This window comes from Myxine glutinosa, chromosome 7, assembly GCF_964187855.1.
Source record: "Myxine glutinosa chromosome 7, kmMyxGlut1.1, whole genome shotgun sequence".
In the NCBI taxonomy this organism is placed as follows: domain Eukaryota; kingdom Metazoa; phylum Chordata; class Myxini; order Myxiniformes; family Myxinidae; genus Myxine; species Myxine glutinosa.
In genome coordinates this window covers 106,703,412-106,723,766 of record NC_136267.1, presented here as the reverse complement: position 1 = coordinate 106,723,766, position 20,355 = coordinate 106,703,412, and the positions used below count along the sequence as shown (strand labels likewise).

Genomic DNA, 20,355 nt, shown 5'->3' with positions numbered 1-20,355 from the left:
CATCTGAGGAGGAGGGGGAATTCATGCACAACTTTTCAAGTGCAATTCAAGTGATTAATGTGTTATTTTTACAAATTAACATCACTGATTCATAACCTCTTCTGGTGTACATAGAGGACTGTTCATTTTATGCGAAGGTGGTGATTTTTTTTTTCTGGTGGTGGAAAGTGAGCATTTCCTTGAACAAGATGAAACTTGTGTGCACCATTTTGAAGGAAATCAAACGATCCAAGTCAAGTGTGGAGTCTTTCTTTATCTATTGGCTATTTATATTCCTCTTCTCTCCTGAACATCTAGTTTTCTAGTAGGTGGTTGAGCCCTTGATGTACAATGTTTGATAAATAGCTTTCTTGTCATCTACTGCTTGAATTGTCATAGCGGCTTGAAGAAAAACTTCTTCACTTTTTGTGAAAAACAGTCACGTTTTAAATGTTGACAGCTTATGTATTTTGTGTGTAAAGAACCACCTTTCAATGCCATTTTTTCCCCGCAATGCGGGGGTTGGCCTTTTTCGGACACCTTGGTCCCCTTTTTGAAGCAATGTTTTATGGCCTGATGCCCTTCCTGTCGCCAACCCTGTTGGTCGCCTTTTGCGACACACAGGGAATTACCAGTGAACTGGTACTCGATTTGCCAACCTCGGAAAGATGACAGGCTGAGTCAACCTGGTGTTAATTCAGCGATCGATCGGGATTCGAACCCAGGATCCCAAGCCGGCACCCTAACCGCTAAGCCAACACCAGGCTTGACCAGCTTATGTATTTTGTGTGTGAACTTAAATAATTGGCCAATGGATATTCGTTATGCCAGGTCCAATTTGAAGACTGCTATGCTGTTGTTGTTTATTTTGTGCCTTTTCACAGCATGAAATTATGTTGAATTGAGACAAAAGTTATAAAATTGCCCTTTGTTATGTATATTGCTGTGGCTCGTAAATTACGCAAAACAATGATCCTTTACCATCATAGCAGTTCCTTAAAGGGCATAAGTTGATGAATGCTTCAGGAAAGGTGCTGAATTTGGATATCAGAGGCAGGAGCTGTTGCTGAATATGCTTTCCTCTGACACATTGAGGTGTGTTATTAATTGTGTTTTAAAGCAATGAATTAACATTTTAAGTTCTGCTGAAGCAGTATGTGAATTTTGCATGTGGAATTCAACATAAAAGCTACCCCCTCAAAGAATAAACTTTTTTTTTCTAATCTATACTGCCCTGTTGTTAAGTAATTGTAATGCTGCAGGTTTCAGCACTGTGAGCAGGATAGTCAGTGTAATTTAGCTGCAAGGCAGTTTTGTAGATAACCCGACCACAAATCCTCTTTGCCAGCAGCATGCACCACTTGAACACATTTTCTCGTGCTCTGGTCAATTGCCTGTTTAGCATTCCCATCTGAACTGGTGACCCATGATACTGTAAACGCAGAGTTCAAATCCCATATACTTTATGTATTTGTCCATTGTCTGTCTAAATGTCCTTATAATTCATGGCGAAGTGCACTGATATCTCCAAATTTATTTTTCCTCCAAACAATTTTTGTGCAAGCTTCATTCTGAGCCTTAGATCCATTTGATAAAATTTGAGTTGTGTATTATGTTCATGTTTATAAAAGTGTTATTTTTCATTGACAGGATAACATTTTGCAGAGACATCCATTAATACAAGGACAAGACTGTGCCATCTCAACACTTCCTTGTTTGTACTTGAACAGTCCAGTTCATTCGGCAGTCATTAATGGACAGAGGGCTTTGTTACAGCGACTAATAACAGGTATGCCTAAATTCCATTTAATCCCTGTATCAAATTTGGAGATGATCGATTTAAATTTTCAGATAATTATCAATCACTCACTCAATGTTATGTAATCTTTTTTCCCCTTTTTTTTTTTACATAGTAGAATCATTATTATCTCATAACGGTTCTGGAGTGTTTAACTTTTAATCAGGATCACTTAACGCATTGATGCTTTTACTCCTAAAGCCAAAAATCTATGTTATAAAACGGGAGTGTCTGTCCGTCTGTCCGTCCCAAAACTACTCCCTCAGTTTTGGGGCTAGCCCCGCCAAACCTCCTGTGGAATGTTTGTGGGTCCCATCAGATGTTGTAAGGTAGGCAGGAGGTTTCATAAATTCCTCAATTAAATTATGATTTTAAAATTGACTCGACACAAAACTGCCCCAAATGCGGAAGTGAAAACATGACGACAATGGGCTGGTTGGATAATATCTCAATACAATCGTAATTTAACACAGTATTTTGTTATAGTATCAACTTATGATTGGAATGATGCTGTTTGGAATGAAAATAGATATTGAGTTTAAATATGATTGAGGAAGTGACGTGAGGGTTTCTACTTTCCATCCGTGACATTCACGGATTCGCCATATGCAGATTCGCCATTGACCGGGGATAGAATCATTCAGACGGGTACGTTTTTTGTGCCAGCCCTTCACGAACCTGCTGTCCAAGTCTGACTTTCGACTGAAGGTGGCACAGGAACGTGGAATTTATTGGTTCATAGTTTCCCATTTGCTCTTTTTTTTACATAAGTCTTCCAAGAACCTGCTGGCCATGTCTGACGTGCGACTGAAGGTGGCACAGGAATGTGGAATTTATTGATTCAATTGCTAAGCATTCACCATTTCCGCATTGTTTGTTTGCTTTTGGCTTCCCACCCGGGCATAGCACGGGTACCTCGCTAGTGCAGCTGTATTTGGTTACCAAAAATGGCAAAATCAACTGCAGTTGGTGAGTTAAACATGTTGCTTTTTGCATATTTAGTTTAGTTTTTTGATTCAATAAATTGTAACAGTTGAATATTTACAGATTACTAATTTATTTAAGAGTTGCATAGTCTTTGCTCTTGCTTGTTCCAAAAATAGCTTGAGAAAGGTGAGTACGACATTGCTGTATCAGCAAATGAACAGCCTTTCTGCAACTTGGTTAAATGTATAAAAAAAATTATATCTGAAAGAACTATGCTGGGTGAAATAAATCTCACTTTTGTAGAAACAAAACAGAAAGCTGTTTTGTTGTTTGTTTGGATAGATTGAAATGCCGTTGACTCCAATTCGTACTTTTATTTTCAATTGGAAATACCAACATGTGATGCAGTCTGCAATGCCATCAGTCAAAAGTGTCTTGTCACATTTACTTCAAGAATGTTCATCCAAGCTTCACAAAACTCGCATCGTTGGATAGTTTATTTCTCCCGCCAGGGAGTAATGCATTCACTCGTGTGTGTGTGTGTGTGTGTGTGTGTGTGTGTGTGTGTGTGTGTGTGTGTGTGTGTGTGTGTGTGTGTGTGTGTGTGTGTGTGTGTGTGTGTGTGTGTGTGTGTGTGTGTGTGTGTGTGTGTGTGTTCGTGTGCTTGTGAACAAGATATCTGGAAAAGTTCTGAACGGATTTGGAAGAAAGTTGGTGGGATGATTGCCCTTGGGATAAGGAAGAATTGATTAGTTTTTTGGTGAAGCTCAGGATATTATTCCCGATCCAGGAATTTTTTGAGGGATTTTTTTACCATTGGAAGATAGGCTCATTTTTTTTTAACATTATCTTCTATATATTCTATATTTAACATTGTGATATGAAAATACAGTAGTTTTCATATTTGTTGTAAATGTAGTTTAAACTCGTGGTTATGCGTTAGAGCGGTGTATTTTTTTTAGCAGCGTCGTCTTCAATGTTCATTTTTTTTTTCTTCTAATAAAGACATATTCTGTCATTTTAAAACCACCAAAGTGTGTATTAGGTTTCCCCGTTTCATAAAATGTATCGTTTGATACGCATAATGCTTTAAAACGGGTTTTTTTGTTTTGTTTTGTTTTTTAACCTCAGAAGAGATATCAACATTTAGCTCAGCGAATGTCATTCGCGGTGTCAGTATTTGATGAACTTATAAAGACTTAGTTCCAGATTTGTCAATGGCTGAGGTATAATAACAAAGGAATAAAACAGGTTTGGCAAAATTCCAACTTTAAAAAAAAAGATCGCATATTCACCCAGGGTTGTGAGAGGCTGAAGAAGAAGAAACCTCGCATGGGATTCCCAGACCAAATAAATAATTCTGGTTCTGGCTCTGCGATTTTCAAGTTTATTACTCCTGCCAGGGAGTAACACATTCGATCGTGTCCGTCCGTGTGTGTGTGTGTGTGTGTGTGTGTGTTCGTATGTTCGTGTTTTCGTGTGTTTGTGAACAAGATATCTGGAAAAGTTCTGAACGGATTTGAATGAAAGTTGGTGGGATGATTGCCCTTGTGATAAGGAAGAATTGATTAGTTTTTGGTGAAGCTCAGGATATTATTCTGGATCCATGAATTTTTTTGGGAAAGATTTTTTCTGTTTTACTGCATTAAAGCTTTTATTCTTATTCTTAAATGATGTTTTTCTCCTCTAATTCCGAGATATATCAAAATAAATTCTCTGACAGCTAGGGCTTACTTTCTTTTTCATTTATTGTTTTGGGGAGAGGGGTTGTTAAACAAAACGTATTATTCCAACAAAACCCACGGCGGGAGTATGCGCTCTACTGAGTGGCGTTCTAGTTTTGCTCATGTGACCAATATAATTTCAGTGCTTTGCTGCTAGGTTGTATGATAAATGCTTCTCAGGAGTGAGCTAGAAGAAGAAGCAGTGGCAATGCTTGAATGGGTTTCTCTCATCTCCTCTTCCTGTTCAGGCTGGAGTTCCCCAAGGCAGTGTTCTTGGCCCTGTGCTTTTTCTGGTCTTCATCAATGATCTCTCTGACTCTCTTGAAAATCCTCTCTATCTGTTTGTAGTCTAGTAGGAAGACTAGGTCCCCCTGCACCCCCCGGAGATATACTTCTAATCAGTGTTTCTAGATTGGAAAAAATGTGTAGAAAATGACTAGCTATGGCCCCAAGCTGAAAAAATGTCCCACATACCATTAACAGAGGTTCTCAGTGAGGTAACAGAGGTTCTGAGTCATGTTCTACACTAGGGTACTTTTTAGCTGACTAAACCATGTTTAGTGGCATCAAAAGTGCTAATAGCTAAAACATCTAAATTCTTCCACACTAACGTTAGCTATCTAGGCCAATGAAACATTGTGCTAAGTTACTGTAGCTAGCTCAGCTGTCGTGCCTCTTTCTGGTTCAATTCATATACAGAAGTCAACAGATATGTCTCATGTTTGGCATTAACAAAAGTTTAAGTTACACCGACATTAGGAACATACTGTACATAGATGAGGCTAGCTTTAACGTTAGCTAACATGGTGCTAGCTGGCTCAGCTGTTATTCTGCCTGTTTATGATTTCATGCAGAAACTGAAGTCAAGAGTGTGAGTAACATTATAGTTAGCATCTTACCTGGCTAGATTGGAGGATGAATACCAAGAACAACACACAGATGGAATGGAAGACTGAACTTTCAACTGAGGTATTCAATAACATCAACGTTACCAATTGATACGAGCGCGCGACATTACCAATTGATACGAGCGCGCGAGCGCGCATGTTACATGGATGGAAATGTAAAATGGCAGCTATAGCAGCACTAATTTGGATCTCTAGTCTGTCATTTCTGCACTGTGATTGGATAACATAAAAAAATATGTTTGGGAGTTAACAGCAGGAGTTGGTAGATTTTACGTGGGCTGGGTGAGAAACCTTTAAATAAGCAAGTGAAAATCTCTCGCAATACAAAGTCAATGGTGGGAAGAAAAGTTGAGTGGTACCAATGTTACTGCCAATGTCCCGCCCCTATGCAAGACTCAGGAGCATCTTGTTGACATTTAACCTTGAAAATACCTGGGTTTAGACCCCTTATGTACCATGTTAAGTTATCTGCAGTATTAACGTATCCTTATCATTTGTAAAACTGATTATTTTGTAATTACAGCATTAATATGCATACTAGTATACCATAGACACATGTAATCATGTTATGAATAGTTCTATCATGATCTATGCCCTTCAAAACATGGGTCTAGACACCTTCATTTTTCAATTATCTGCAATATTGGCTGAGATATGTCAAAAATCGTTTTTTTGATAATGGCAGCAGTAATTTGCATAAAAATGGTATGTGGGACATTTTTTCAGCTTGGGGCCATAGCTAGTCATTTTCTACACATTTTTTCCAATCTAGAAACACTGATTAGAAGTATATCTCCGGGGGGTGCAGGGGGACCTAGTCTTCCTACTAGACTATTGCTGATGACTCTACTCTCTGTCGCTCCATTCTTCATCCCTCAGATCGGCAGTCTGCAGCCTCCTCACTCTTTGCAGACCTGGACAAAATCACAGACTGGGCAAACAAGTGGAACATGTCTTTCAATCCTGACAAATCTCACACTCTTACGATGTCTCTCCGAAAAGACCGACTGGACAACCCTCCCATCCACTTTCTGAATAATCCTCTCCAAGAAGTTCTGTCACTCAAGCTTTTGGGTCTCACTATCTGCCATGATCTTTCCTGGGAAAACCACATTTCAAATCTGGCCTCCAAAGCCAGTCGCCGACTGGGCATCCTCCGTCGTGCGAAGTTCTTCCTTGGCACACCTGAGCTCCTCACCACATACAAGGCTTTCATCCACAGCTCAATGGAATACTGCTCTCCCCTCTGGGCTGGTGCTCCTGCCTCACACCTAGCTCGTCTTCACGCTGTTGAAACCAAAGCATTCAGAATCATTGGAATCTCCCGCGATGAAGCTAACTCCAAGGGCCTCTCACTCACTCACCGCAGGCAGGTTGGTGGTCTTTCCGTCTTCTACCGACTCCTCTCTGGCCTTGCCCCCCCCAGCTCTCTCTGGGCTCTGTCCCGCAAATATTCCTACAGGTCGCACAAGATCTGCCTGCAACCCTCTAATGGTTAAACTGCCAAAATCAAGACTCTCTGCTCACCTTCACTCCTTCATTCCTCTTTTCTCCCGCCTCTGGAACAAACTCCCTCACTCTCTTCAATCCCACTCCACCCTCCAGGTCTTTAAAACAGCTGTTCACCACCATCTCTTATCTTCCCCCATCCAAAACCTTGATCTTTTCTATCCCCGCTAATTTCACCCCAATTCCACTTTTTTGAAATACCAACTTCTTTCCTGGAAGTCCTTGGTGTGCTTGTGTTTTATACTTCTCCCACCCCCCCACCCCCTCTTCCCACGCCTCCTCCCCCCAAGCCCTCGCCCTCCCACACATCTCCCTGCTCTTAAATGTTGTGTGCTCTCAAGTGTTTGTGTGCTTCCCCTTCTCTTGTCTTCTGCTCCCTCTTTTTATATATTTTGTTTGTCTGGTTGATTTGTTTGTGAAGTAAATGTCAGCTCTTTCACGAGCCTCGATTCAGTATAAACAAAAACAAACAAAAAAAAAAACTAGAACGGCACTCAGTAGGCTAGAGCACATACCTCCGCCAGGCTGAACACTTTACATTTTGTATCCCACTGATAGGCCGGATATGGATTCGGACATGAACCAAAGTCGAATGCGCTTGTTCTTGTAACCTACCCAACTCATCCACCTAGTTTTGTCATAACTCGTCTACAACTTTTTGAAACATTGTGCTATATATAATTTTTGGCCCCCATTCTCTATGAGTCTATGGTGAAGAATCACTTGTAAAAAATTATTGAAAATAAACTTGTAAAAAAATTATGTAAAAAAAGAAAAAGTACCAAATTTTTTTTATCGTATCCGGATCTGGATTCGGATCTTCACCAAAATGAAATGGATTTGTCCTTGTCACACACCCAACCTGTCCACCAAGTATCGTTCAAATACATCCATAACTTTTAGATATCGTGGTATATATCAGTTTTAGCCCTGTCACTCAACGGGAAATAATCACTTAAAAACTTTTTGGATTCAGATCCGGATACGGATCTTCACCAAAATTGAATCAATTCTTCCTTGTCAAACACCCAACATCCGGATACGGATCTTCACCAAAATTGAATCAATTCTTCCTTGTCAAACACACAACATGTTCACCAAATTTCGTCGGAATCCGTCCACCACCTTTTGAGATATCCTGTTCCCAGCAGACAAACAGGAGTGAAAACATAACCTCTGTCCACCTTCAGTGGCAGAGGTAATGATTACAGAATATATCTTCTGTAAGGAAAGATACTGCATATTATTTAACAAAACTATCTTTGTAATTTAGATTTTATGAACTTCCTCATTTATACACACTGTGCTTGCATTTGATTACACCAAGTAAGGTGTTATTCATGTTTATTTCTTTGTTTTTAGCGCGTCGCAGACGCTGGTCATAGAGTGCACTCTGCTGTTGTTGTTGTTCTTCTTGTTCTTCTTCTTATTGTTTTTGCAGAGAAGACAAAACCTCAAAGCTCCACCCATTCTGGGAACCATAGCTCCACCCATTGTGGGAGAGGCTTCATATAAACAAATATCCACCATTTTATTAACTCGCATAGCTTTGAGGCCTGTTTTGTAGGCCCGTGGTGTCTTCCTCTCTCACACAGTTTTATTTCAAATCAAATTCGATATATCATTTCATTTTTCACAGTCGCTAACATAGTTTTAGACTCGGTTGAAAAAAAACGGGAAGAAAATCCGATGAAAGTTGCCCTTTATAGAACGAAATGAATTCTCAAAGGCCTATAACTTCAAGTCCATTGAGATATATATTTTTTTTAAATCGCGGCATGGTCAATCATACACCGCCCGAAATAACAGACGGGAAAATGCCGAGATATATATATTTTGTTTAAATCGCGGCATGGTCAGTCATACACCGCCCAAAATAACAGACGGGAAAATGCCGAGATATATTAAAAATTCGTCCATTTGATGACAATCGTCACGATGAAATATTTAATTTATACGTCGTCACAATAATGTGGAGAGAGGAGCATAGCTTCGTTCACGTGTCGCCACACACGGGAAATTGCCGAGATATATATTTTTTAAATCGCGGCATGGTCAGTCATACACCGCCTGAAATAACAGACGGGAAAATGCCGAGATATATTAAAAATTCGTCGCCACACACGGGAAATTGCCGAGATATATTTTCACTTTGCACAAAAATAACATCAAGTAATCGAATCAATAGGAATGTCCTGTGCCTATAACATCGACGTTATAGGCACAGCTGCATCTAGGCATTGTGTAACATCGACGCGGCTTTTGTTTTAATTAAAACTTTTTGTACTTGTTTTTTTAAGCTTTGTTGTTCTCTCTCTTTTTGATTTCTAAGGAAGGTATGAAATAGACGTTCGGGTATGTAATGTATCCAGATCCATCTAAACACGGGGTGGGGTGGAGCTTTTGATTTAATTCATGACTTGATGATGTCTAGGCCAAGATATCTAAATAGGAAATATCAGCAAGGGCAGCGTGCATTTTCTTTTCCTGGGTAGGCATGATTTGTTTATCCGCATTTTGTATTTACCCATGGCAGGTACCATTTACCTTCATTCTATTTTACCTTTATCAAGGCGTTTTTGTTGGTAAATGCAGAATTAAGTTACACTAGGGTAACGCTAACCCTCAAACGAATCCGAATGTGAATAACACTAATACTAATAGCAATATTTTTTCATTCCCAGTAACGATGTTTTGGCAAATGCTACACAGCATGGCAAAAGGAATGATGCAAACAGCACAACATGTTCCTAAACTGGATAATCTAGCAGTCAAATTTCCAATATAGAACACATCCAAATTAATTGCCAAAGCCCTGTACACTAGAGATGTGCATTGAATGATCACGACTCGTTAGGGCTGTGCTGACAGGCTATTTATAACTTCGATCGATGTAACTATTACAGTTGTTATGACAGACACTCATACAAACAGTGCAGGTTTGTCTTCTGGAATTAAAACAAGTGTAGGATTGACCCAAAGTTACTGAAGAGGTTAATTAGGTTTTAGGCACTGCCTGTTTTACTTTTCTAGAATTAATGAACAAATTAATGATGCTTTAGCTAATTTGCCAATTTGATCCTTAATGTGAGTTTTCAAAGGTTAATTTGACATTAATTGGGGATTAAACAAGATGAGAATGGAAATGCATTTTGCAAATTCTATGTTCCATGTGATAGAAGTGTGTCCGTTGATGTATTCTTGTGTAGGGCTGTATTCCAAGCGTGTGTGTGTGTGTGTGTGTGTGTGTGTGTGTGTGTGTGTGTGTGTGTGTGTGTGTGTGTGTGTGTGTGTGTGTGTGTGTGTGTGTGCGCACATCATACATTTGTCATGCACGACTCTGCATGCTCTGATGACTTTAATTTGCAGGTGTATCAACTGTAGTAGAAATAACGTTTTCTTTGTAGCTTCTAAAGCCTAATCGCTAAAAGAAAACCCATTTTCTTTGACATTTTGTTGTTGTTTTGTTGTTGTTGTTTTTGCTACAATTGCAACTGGTCACATCATCTGATCCACTTGATGAGCAAAGCTATGATTCCCTGATGAAAAGGAAATTTAATTTTGACTCCATTGCATGTTGCCATTCACTGCTATACTGACAAGATTGGTACACAGTTTCAGTACAACGATCTATTTCGCTGCTGTTGAATAAAGATTGCACATATGTAAGTCTGCGTGTAATGTTTGCTATTCCGTTTATATTGTGTTCATACCCACCTCCACTCTCATCTGAACTGATTTTTGCAAGCATCCGTAATTTATAATTATTACATTAAATCAGGATTGCTAGTGGAATTTGCAGCTTGATAATGATGCTGCACTCATGAAAAGTAGGAAAAGGGGTTCACTTTGACCGAGTTGAAACCTGGATTGTGACATGCTGAACTGATAAACTGAGTTACCTACATAAACAATGTTATTTCAACCTTCTTCTTCACTTGGATTTTAAACCTCATTGGGGCACGTTGTGTCATGTGTTAAAATGCTAATTATATACAGAGGGCAATATTTGAAAATTGAGGGTTATAAAATGGGAAGAACAGTCATAATCTTGCACAGTATTTTGTTTTTTTAGTGCACATTTAATTGTGGCATATATTCTCGAAAATATCTGTGAATAAGAGTCTAATGGTACAGCGGGGGGAGGGCGGGGGGGGGGGGGCATGTCTTCTCACTGTGGTATCGGTATCTCGGTATGTGTCCGTCCATGAAGCCGTTTGACTATATGTCTATTATTTATGTACGATTGTCTAAAAGGTCAAAAGACACATTACAATCGTACATTAAAAAAAAAAAAAAAATTTTTTTTTTAATTGGTCTTTTGGTCTTTTGACCTTTTAGACTGCTGAGACCCCTTAGACCTTTGAAGACCCTTTAAGACTTCCAGGACCCTCACGACACAAAAGACCCCAAAGACCCTTAAATACTCCAAAGACCAAAAAAGACCCCGAGGACTCCAAAGACCCAAAATACCCCAAATACCCAGATGATGCAAAATACCCAAAAGAGGCAAACTACACCGAACACCCAAAAGGACTCAAAAATCCTTAAGACCGAAAATACCCCAACGACTTAAAATACCACAAACACACAAAATACCATGAATACCCTTAAGGACCCCGAAGACTGAAACGACCCAAAAGACCCTGAATACCCTTAAAGACCCAAAAGACCACAAATAAGCAAATTACCCCCAAAGAACCTTAAAGACCCTGAAGGCCCAAAAGACCCCGGAGAACCTTAAATACCCCAAAGACCGAGAGGACGTAAAAGACCACGAAGACCCATAAAGACCCAGATGGCCCAAAAGACCCATATTAACCAAAGGACCCTGAAGAACCAAAAGACCCATAGGACCCAAAAGACCCCAAAGACCCTTTAAATCCTGAAAAACCCATAAAACCCTTTAGACCCAGTAGAACCCCAAGATCTTTAAGATACACAAGACCCTTAAGACCACTTTTATCTTTAAGACCCTTTCAATACTTTAAACACCTTTATATATCCCATCACCCTTTCGACCTTTTATGCCCTTCAGACCCCAAGAACCCTCAGACATTTACACCCCTTAAGTCCTTTTCAACCCCTTAGATCTTAACTCCATTTAGACCCCTGACACCTTTCAGACAGATTAGACAGCTTCGACCCTTGACCATATAGAGCTTTAGACCACTTGGACATTTTTAGATTATAAATAAATAATATCACCATTCTCTATCATACTAAAATACGCCATTTGTGTCTGTCTGTCTGTATGATGAATTTTTGACGCCAATACATTCTGTCGTTACTTATCCAATCTCAACCAAACTTGACAGGATGATGAAGGGTTACACAATGAAGGTTGTAGCGCATTCATTTGCCCCCCCCCCTCTCCCAAGAGGGTTTTCTCCCTCTGAGTGAGTTTGCCCACCATTTCCGTCAATGGGGTTGCACGTTGAGGTGTATATAAATGTTAAATTAGCTTTATCGTGGCGTATTTCCAAAGAAGATTTATCGTGGCGTTTTTCCAAAGACGCTTTTATAACAAAATTAATGATAATTGCATATTGTTAATGTTATTACAAAACAATATTAATACTAATAATGTCCCACTTCCCCCAAGGCGTTTTTCCTGCAGTGATAACGTGTATAAATAGCTTGTAGTTATAATGGCGTTTCTGTGGGAGCAACGGCTTCTACAGGGAAGTAAAAATATTATACACCACAAACACGTATGCTTAGCTTTTTAACAGCCGCTAATGCTCTTTATAACACTAAATGAAGAAATTTGAAGGAATCCCGACATCCGTGAAGTAAGGTTTACTTGCAGAACTGAGCGAAGATCTACTGTACTCTATATAACCCACAAATGTAGGGTTAATAACATGGCCCTTTCTGCCGCTACCGTGGCATTTTTCGTAGCGAACTTTTGAAACTCGCTCCTGCTGTTTCATACGAAACTGAAGGGGAGAAGCTCGGGTTGTGCTCCTTTACCAAGCAGCTAGCTAGCGCTTGCCAAGCCAGCCGTTCCTTAACAGTTTTGAATGGAGTGCTTGCTCAAATGCTTAAACTACTTGGCGATCTCTTCACAAGAAACTTGGTAAATTAACACACACCCAATGTTCTTGAGACCCGCCCATAGATCGACTGTAATCTATATACCCCAAAGAGGAATGACCCTTCCTGCTCCTCCCGGAGTCTGCGGGTGCACTAGTACATATAAAAGGCAAAAATATCTCTTGCTCTTTGTTTGCATGTGTTCTATACACGGACACATATTTTAAGTTACAAACTCCAAACTCGGGGTGCAAATACAACCATGTGTGGGGGGGGGGGGGGGGGGGGGGTAACATAGGCTGTGTGACCGTGGCCTTACGTGTGGGTGTGGGGGGCCGGGTGGGTCGGTGGGGATGCATAAATTCTCCATGTAAATGTGTACTGCGTAGCACCACCTAGTGGTGGTAGCAAAGGGTATTACAATCCCTTTTTTTAAACCTGGACAACACTGAGGTTAATGCACTTTTGGCACGGGTGAATTGATCCTCCTCCCATCACCATCCCACCCTCCTCTCCTTCCCCTTCCCCTCACTCCCCTCCTTCTTCCTCCCTCCCCTCTCCCCTCACATCATTCCCCCTACTCCAACACCCCCCCCCCCCCCGAAACACTGGATACTTGAGCTAGTATCTATTATGTGTGCACGTAGAGTGCACCTGAGCCGTTGCTTGCAGTGTGGTGTGCAAGCATGTTGCCGAGTAGTCGCTTGCATCTCAACTTAATGTCTTATATGGCTTGACCAGTTCACTTCGGGAAGGAGCTTCTGCTCCAACATGCCTGAAACACGTGTTCATGGATGTTCCCTCTACGGTGTGGACTATAAAATTAAAATTATAGTTTATAAAATTGAGAATTAAATTCTTTTCCCATTATTGGCTGCAGTACAATGCTATGGAGATCATGCCTAATAGGCAAAACCTGTCCAACTGTTTAGCCAGAGTAGCCGTTTAAATGTATATACCGTGTAAGTGTAGATATATTTTCAAATGTAGGCTCGTAAAGTTTTCAGACTTTCATATGATAAACTGTCAATCGATGGATATCTAAATAACCAGGATATATAATCGAACAATATATTTAAGAAAGTGTCAAAGGAAGAACTATCTTGGTACATTGTGAAGTAATTGCATGGTCAATAATTCCTCTCATCTCTTATTGGTGAGGAGCTTTGAATAGATTTTAAAATGTAAATATTTTCTCAGACACCAAACGTGACCAACCTGCCATCATTAAATCTCTTTGGGAAACACACATCACATTTTGGGTAAAAAAAAACAAAACGACGAGGTCTTCAATAATACCACAATTGTGCTCTGAGTGGCCCACAAAGAACGTGACCAACACACAAGGCCCACAATGATCACAATGAAACTTGGCTTGTGCTTCGCACTGCCAATCTGAAGTTACAATGAGGGATTTTATCAATTTATCCGATTGAAACAACAAAGAAAATAGATCCTCCTCAAATGAAACCAGTTTTAAGCGCAACGTATTTCGGTTAGCAACAATAATTATTTAGTTGGGACCGCAGTGTCAGAGTGAAGCGTGAATTTTTTAGCATGCCCTTTGAGCTGCTGCTGTAAATTTTTGGTGGCTGTTTTAAGGGTGCATGAGCAGGAGGTATTCCGGGAGGGTTTATTTTAATGTTCCCCACAGGGGAAAACGGCAATGCTATCTCACAGCTGAATGCACTGTTCACTGTGGGACTGTCAGATGGAATGCGTCAGTCTGGGAAAGGCAAAAATGTGTTCACCTTTTGCACCACGGCACACATTTCTGGAGCCGGAACATGTAACCAATGGCCAACAACAAATAGTTATTTGCAGACATGCCGCAAGTCCACATAATATTGTACACCTTTACCTTTTTTGTGTAAATAGCCTCCAGAAATATGCCGAAAAGCAAAGCCAGAGCAATTGTAAGATACCAACATGTTTTGTGGCAATGTTAATTGTCTTGATGGGAAGCTATTGCTCTTGTATGTATTTTGTAGCACAACACGTGGGAATGCAAAATTCTGGCTTGGCATATGGTATGGCCTGTTTAACTTGCATTTACACCGACAGGCACCTATATGCTCATTCAATGTTCAGCACATTTTCACATTTGCTTTCATTAGCCTGTGGCAGGTGCGATTTATGAAAGTTATTTTGTTTTGAATGATTGCTTTGGCATTTAATTAAATTGTATGCACTTTAAAAAAAAACTCGTGGCCTGATTTATATTCATTGTGTACATGTTGGTATCATCAAGGAAATGTTCTCAGTGTTTAAGTGTTACTTTCTTCACATAATGCAAAAGTAATTGTACCTTTACCTTCTAAACTATTTTTGGCTCATCATAATGTCCCTTTTTTCACTTATTTAACTCATTTGAATGCCTTCTTGCAATTTCAACAATATTCTTTATAGAACGAAATATACATACAGTCACGTGAAAAAGTAAGTACACCCCATGTAAAGTTTTGACATTTTCAACATTTTTCAACATACAGCTATTTGATCTGCATTTCAACAATATTGATAGATAAAGGTGATATAATATAACAAATATCATGAAACATTTACATTTCGTAGTCCATTGTATAATTTAAATAAACATAAATGCAAATTTCGCATGTGGAAAAGTAAGTACACCCTTGGCTCTAATTGGTGGTATTGCCCCCTTTGGCAGAAACAACCTCAAGTAGGCGTTTCTTATAACTGTCTACCAGTCTCTGACATCGACTGGGAGAAATTTTTACCCACTCCTCCATGCAGAATTCTTTCAGCTGTGCGATGTTTGAGGGGTTTCTTGCATGCACAGCTCGTTTCAAATCCCCCCACAACATCTCGATGGGATTTAGATCCAGGCTTTGACTCGGCCATTCCAGAACCCTCCATTTCTTTCTTTTCAGTCATTCCTTGGTGGATTTGCTGGTATGTTTAAGGTCATTGTCATGTTGCAAGGTCCACCTTCGGTTGAGCTTCAACTTTCTGACAGATGGCCTCACATTATCCTCAATAACCCTCTGGTACAATGAAGAATTCAAATTGTTTGGAGATCTTTTTAAATCCCTACCCAGACTCGTAGGCATCTATAACCTTCTTTCTGAAGGCCTCAGAGAGCTCTTTTGATCTCGGCATGGTGACGCCGCACACTTCAACAACAAAGAGCAAACCAAACTAAATGTCTGAGGTTTAAATAAGACAGGTTCCTCCAAGATCCTCTCTAACGATGTTCTAATCATTTGCACCTGAGCTGGTGCACCTGATTCTAATGTTAGGTATTTGAAGTAGTGATAAATGTAGGGGTGTACTTACTTTTTCCACATGCGAAATTTGCATTTATGTTTATTTAAATTATACAATGGACTACAAAATGTAAATGTTTCATGATATTTGTTATATTATATCACCTTTATCTATCAATATTGTTGAAATGAAGATCAAATAGCTGTATGTTGAAATATGTTGAAAAAGTCAAAACTTTACATGGGGTGTACTTACTTTTTCACGTGACTGTATATATATATATATATATATATATATATATATATATATATATATATATATATATATATATATATATATATATATATATATATATATATATATATATATATATATATATATATATATATATATATATTAGGGTGGGCTTCAAAAAAGCAAAATGCAGATGTTCTCCGGGACATGGTCTATTTTTGTTCCTTTTGGTGTCAAAGGAAACCACACCAAATTTGAATGGAATCCAATAATAATTAGGGGTGCCACATCAGTGATGAATTTTCCCCCATGCAAAAATAGGAATTCCCATTTTTTGGGCTGTATATACACAAAATAAATACATAATTATATATATACATTCAATATAATATTAAAAATAAATATATAGTAAATATACATTAAATAATAAATATACATAAATACACATTATACATTATATATATACAATATATTATACATACAGTTTTGAGACTTCCTATGATCACTATCTGGGCAATTTTCATGCATGTTTTGTACAGGTTCCCGGGGTCAGGGGTACGCTTTTTTAGTGTGTAATATGTAGGCCTAACTTATTGACTGTGGCTCTTTTGTAGAGAGTGACCCTGTGGAGTAAGAATTAACAGGATTTTACCCACATTCTTGCTTATTTTGCAGATATGGCATGTGCTAGTACCAGTATTTCATTGAAAACTCGGGCTCAGGATAATGTGTATCTCATTGGGTCCACTTCTGGAGATGCCATCAAAGGTGCCAAGCTCCCGACTGTGCATCAATCTCTTGTCCTGTTTTTCCATCACCTGAAGAAGGAGAATCGCACTGCCCGGGAGAGTGCAACCCTCACCATTGAAGAGGTTGTGAAGTTCTGGGAAAAAGCTCACCTACCTACAACGACGAAGCAGCACTGCATCCATCGTTTGGAGAGGCTATATGAAGAATGGAGGAGCCTCCAAAAAGGTGCAAAGCGGGGTGGTGCGACCCAAGAGAAAAAGGAAGTACCCTTCAAGGCCTCCTTGGAGAAGACGTTTGATCTTAGGCATGCAGATTCGGAGGCCATAATCACCAACCCCGAGGACAGGAAGTTTCTTCACGATCAATTCTCAGAGAGGAAGGCTTCAATGGGATCTGTAGACACTGTGTTGGAAGCAAAAACGTTCTTGTGTGTTTGAAAGATCAGCAGCCACGAGATGATTATCGTGAACTCCTAGAACTGACTGTCATCTACATGGGAGGAATCCCACCTCGTGGAATCCGGATCATGGCTCCAGGAGCAATGCACAGAGCCAGATGGATGGCAAAAGCACTATATTCACTACAGGTGTTCATGTTTCGGTCAGAGTTCCACTTGACACTTCGAGAGGCGAGAGAACTCCGAGCCTTCAACATTTTTGTCTGCCTTGTGTATGTACAGGCTTGGTTTCGGGCTCCACAAGCTATTGAGGCTCCCCTGAATGACATTAACCTCTTCAAGAAGTTGGAAAAGTTTGAACAAATCAATCAGAAGATGGCTCAGGCAGCCTTGAAGGCACTTGGCCGCCACACGTGGTACATGAGCCCAGTACTAGTGGCATTTGCATTCTTTGACACCAGAATTGACAAAGAAAGCAAGATCAATATGATTGAAGCATTGAAAAATGACGGTGAAAACCCCTCTCCAAAGAGACCAGCTATCAAACGAGGAACCGCCCTGTCAATCGCTGGCCTCATAACAAAACACACCAAGCATTTCTTCAGCATCCGAGGGACCCCAACTGATTGGATGGATAAGGATCCTGGTTCATGGGAGCAAGAAACCAGCTTTCAGGAAGCAAAGAAAGCCGCCAGTGGCTTAGTCGTGGTGAACGACAGGGCAGAAAGGGGTGTCGCATTGATACAAGACTACAATAAGCTCCTTACAAAGGATGAAGAGCAAAAGCAAGCTCTGCTCCAAGTTGTTGCTGCTCACAGGAAGATGTACCCCGATGCCAAGAAGGCAACAGTGGTGAAACAGGCCCAGAAATAGGAGTTACATTTCTCATTATATTTGGGTTTTTTAATATTATGTGATATGGTGTCTCTTCATTTTATGAACTGAACATTTGGATTGTTATCATTGAATTTGAGTTTTCATAGCAATATAGTGCTATTTGTGCAGCTATTGTAACTTGTGTTTGCTAGAATACAAAGAAAGTGAGTGGAGGGTGGATTTTCATAAAACAAACTTCTGGTTTTGCTTTCGATCCATATATAGAAAAGTTTTGTAGACACCTTTAGTTTGAAGGCTGATGTGGCACCCCTAAGTAAAATCAGATTGCTTTCATATTTGGTGTCTTTTCATTTTGGAACAAAAGTAACAACATAAAGCCATGTCCCAGTAAATATTTTTTTAAAATTATTTTGAGCACCACCCTAATATATATATATACGAGGGTAAATAAAAAAGTAAAGGCAATATGTGTGTAAAACTAACACCCAATAAATTGCCTTTACTTTTTGATTTACGGTATATGTATTTACGGTATTTCAACGAAGACTCAAAATTGAGGAAGACTGTGAAGAAGACCTCTTTTGTCGAAAGCTTGTCGAAAATAAAAGATCGACCATCTTGAAGCTACGTCCGCTACTTATTGAATTTCTTCCGATTATATATTTATTTCTATATATATATATATATAATTATATATATATATATATATATATATATATATATATATATATATATATGTATATATATATATATATATATATATATATATATATATATACACACAATATATATATATCTGTCATAACAACATCACTTCTGTCAAAAAAAATATTGACAACCCGGTCAAACCAGAGCTTGGATAAATATTGACAATGCTGAAAAATATGTCTGCTTCCATCTCATTACTTCCAGATTTGCTTTGACATTGGTTAACAAAAGGCAATCCTCTTTTTTGTTACTGCTCTCAAACTACTTGGGGAACAGTTTGGCTTCTTGCAATAAATGTATCAAATCATATAATTTGGCGCTGTCAAATACAAGTTTTTAATGCTACTATTTTTTTTTTCAATATCATTCAAATTAACCAAGCATTTCCTGGATGTTGAAAGTTTGAAAACTTGAAAAAACTTTTTTTGGAGCATTTGCTGCAACTACTGGTCTGTTCTTGAGATTTTTCCAAAAACATGTTGAGAATGATTACCTGAGTGCACCTCAGCAATTACATTTCAGGAAATGCAATGGATACTCAGCAGCATCTTTAGATTTCTCAATGAATTTGTGTTTTGTTTTTTAGCCGCGTCGCGGACGCTGGTCATAGAGTGCCCTCTGCTGTTGTTGTTGTTGTTCTTCTTCTTCTTGTTGTTCTTGCAGAGAAGACAAAACCTCAAAGCTCCACCCATTCTGGGAACCATAGCTCCACCCATTGTGGGAGAGGCTTCATATAAACAAATATCCACCATTTTATTAACTCGCATAGCTTTGAGGCCTGTTTTGTAGGCCCGTGGTGTCTTCCTCTCTCACACAGTTTTATTTCAAATCAAATTCGATATATCATTTCATTTTTCACAGTCGCTAACATAGTTTTAGACTCGGTTGAAAAAAAACGGGAAGAAAATCCGATGAAAGTTGCCCTTTATAGAACGAAATGAATTCTCAAAGGCCTGTAACTTCAAGTCCATTGAGATATATTTTTTTTAAATTGCGGCATGGTCAGTCATACACCGCCCGAAATAAGAGACGGGAAAATGCCGAGATATATATATTTTGTTTAAATCGCGGCATGGTCAGTCATACACCGCCCGAAATAACAGACGGAAAATGCCGAGATATATTTAAAAATTCGTCCATTTGATGACAATCGTCACGATGAAATATTTAATTTATACGTCGTCACAATAATGTGGAGAGAGGAGCATAGCTTCGTTCACGTGTCGCCACATATGGGAAATTGCCGAGATTTTTTTTTTAAATTTGCGGCATGGTCAGTCATACACCGCCTGAAATAACAGACGGGAAAATGCC

At 39.2% G+C, this 20,355-nt stretch overlaps 1 protein-coding gene across 1 annotated transcript in view; it reads left to right on the top strand.

Moving 5' to 3' along the window:
- INVS (inversin) overlaps positions 1 to 20,355 on the top strand; it is a 481,353-nt gene that overhangs the window by 161,166 nt on the left and 299,832 nt on the right. Inside the window, exon 3 of the mRNA XM_078782093.1 lies at positions 1,630 to 1,768. Within this exon, the coding sequence (XP_078638219.1) occupies positions 1,630 to 1,768 (139 nt within the window). The remainder of the gene's footprint in view (positions 1 to 1,629; positions 1,769 to 20,355) is intronic.